Source organism: Alosa pseudoharengus, unplaced genomic scaffold (assembly GCF_046254945.1).
Source record: "Alosa pseudoharengus isolate Yale_2024_CS ecotype anadromous, Long Island Sound unplaced genomic scaffold, YU_APseudo_1.1 YU_APseudo_1.1_scf_24, whole genome shotgun sequence".
Classification (NCBI taxonomy): Eukaryota; Metazoa; Chordata; class Actinopteri; order Clupeiformes; family Clupeidae; genus Alosa; species Alosa pseudoharengus.
Window position 1 is genome coordinate 2,860,304 of NW_027468689.1, and position 2,500 is coordinate 2,862,803.

General features: G+C 47.0%; 1 protein-coding gene across 4 annotated transcripts in view; it reads right to left on the bottom strand.

The window, feature by feature from the left end:
• stradb (STE20 related adaptor beta) overlaps positions 1-2,500 on the bottom strand; it is a 21,556-nt gene that overhangs the window by 5,340 nt on the left and 13,716 nt on the right. For all 4 annotated transcript variants that reach the window (XM_076302845.1, XM_076302842.1, XM_076302843.1 and 1 more), the window contains 2 exons: positions 878-1,049; positions 511-615 (listed from right to left, as the gene is read on the bottom strand). In XM_076302845.1, the coding sequence (XP_076158960.1) occupies positions 511-615; positions 878-1,049 (277 nt within the window). The remainder of the gene's footprint in view (positions 1-510; positions 616-877; positions 1,050-2,500) is intronic.

Consider the following 2,500-nt stretch of genomic DNA (forward strand, 5'->3'; position numbering starts at 1 on the left):
ACTTCACCTTCACATTTAAAACTCACCTCAACATGTCTTTTGCAATCATTTAACCCGCCATGGGCAACGCTAAAGTCACTGTTACAAACAGTGCAGCATGCAAGACTAGGCCTATCATTATTTTTTACTTTTATGATAGAAGGGTAGCCTACACTTTGAAACGGGTCTTACATTTTCATTTTTTTGAGGCACTGACTCTGCTATGACGCTCCTGTTCCTATACACTGAACTGATTAATTAAGTTCGGGAGAAAGGAGATAAAAGCCCGCCTACACTGAAAACTGATTGGTTGATTTAGCGAAACAGGCCAATCAGGATGCTCTCTGTCTTGGATGCGCTCAGACACACACTCACCACCCCTCTCTCTCTCTCTCTCCCGTTGTGTGCGCGTTACACTCAGATGCACACGCGGTCTCGTATGCACGCTCTTGATCGCTCACTCTAGATTACGGGAGATTTTATCTAATTTGCGGGCGTCAGGGAGCCACCTTTGACCCTAAGCAGCCTTACCAGGGTGGGGGGCATGTCCTGAAAGGGCACTCTGCCACTGACCAGCTCACAGGCCACGATGCCCAGGCTGTAGATGTCCGACTTCACACCGTAACCATGGAGATCCTGAAGAGGAACAGAGAGCAGAGCGGCTATGGGCTGCTGGACTGGGTAGAGGTGTGTGTGTGTGTGTGTGTATAGGAGGTTGTGTGTGTGTCTGTATGGGAGTTTCTGTGTGTGTGTTTGTGTGTGCGTATTTGTGTATGTGTGTGTGTGTGTGTGTGTGTGTGTGTGTGTGTGTGTCTGTATAGGAGGTTGTGTGTGTGCTTGAATGTGTGTGAGTGTGTGTGTGTGTGAGTGTGAGTGTGTGTGTGTGTGTGTGTGTTACCTGTCGTAGCAGCTCTGGGCTGAGCCAGGGCAGTAGAGCTGGGCTGTGTTGTGGCATGTCGAACACGGCCTTCACACGCTTGCCCTCACGCATCATACTGTACACACTCTGCAGCCCAGACAGACACACACGACCCTCCACAGACAACAGGATATGGCTCGCCTTCACTCCTCTGAGATGGAGGGACAGAGGAGGAGAGGAGAGGAGGAGAGGAGGGGAGGAGGAGACGAGGGGAGAGGAAAGGAGCAGAGAAGAAAGGAGCGGAGAGGAGAGGAAAGGAGAGGAGAGGGAGAAAACGAGAGAATGTGTAAAAGAGGAACAGAACTTCAGACACATTCTACAGCTGCCTACAGTAGGATGAGTGACAGTGGGATGATGCCATGCAGGATTTCCCGCAGCACTTTGCAGTCAAGGCGGCCGCCTTGGCAAAACAAGCCTGCCGCCTTAACTACGTCGTCAAAAAAAAACGTGACCAACGCCAATCTCCCTTCTCCGCAGAACGCATTAAAAAATAAGAAGAAACGTGTCATGAATCGAAAAATAATCAGATTTTATAATCTTTACGTATGTGATATGCCTCCGAATCAGAGCTAGTGAACGGAGCTGAGTGGTGCAAATATCTCGCTCCTCGTTCTCAAGAATCAGTCAAATCGCGAACAGCCACACTCTTCAGGTGTGATGAAATGCGTTCATATTCCACTTTTTATGTCATAAACGTTGCAGGCCTATGGAAAGGTTTAGTGGTAGGGTTGTCCAATGATCAAGTTGTTGCTTCAATTTGTGTTTTAATTTATGCGACGCACCGATGCTGGGTTCATCCGTTTGTCGCAAGTTTAAAATATTTAGCCGACTGCGTGATTTGTCATTTTCGTTCTTTTGGCAATTAATCCCGACTGATCCCTTTAGTTAACGTTGCCAAGCTTGTTTGTTGTTTCACTGTCAGTGTTGCAGTCTTTTAAAATAAATGTTCTGAGTGAAATATATTGCTGTTGCTCTTAGTTCTTTGGGACCGGGGAGCTAAATTGACCTGACGCGAATTTGACCGGAGAAGCGGCCGGGTAAACAGCCACCTGCTCTCAGCACAGTGGTGACTTGCGCGTCTAATCTAAACTTCATTCACTCTCGGTGTATAGATCAGGACAGACCTGCGGAACAGTCTGCAGGTCAACAGTCTGACAGCCTGCATGAAGATAAGCATTAATGGTCCAATAGTAAAACAGTGCAATTACCAAAGGGCCCTTGAAATGATCTTTTTAAAGCCAAGGAGGATGGCTTGTAACATGCTAGTTGTCAGCTCTGCCATAAGTAGCGACTGATCACATTTGCACATTTTGTTTTCTTTCTTTTGCAGTTGTTCTATAGTTTGTAATAGTCTTTGTTAAAATTGCACAAATTACACAAATATTTTGAAATATTTGTATACTGTTGTATAGTTTGTTTGGTGTTGTTACTTTGTTAATAAATAATTGTTAAATATACAGAGTCTGTAGTGTATCGCACAAACAAGACGCCAACACCCACACCCCCCCACCGACGGCAACTGATACAAGAACCCCCCCCCCCCCGCTCGGATGGCAACCGATACCAGACACCCCCCCCCCCCCCCCCCCGAGACCTACAACC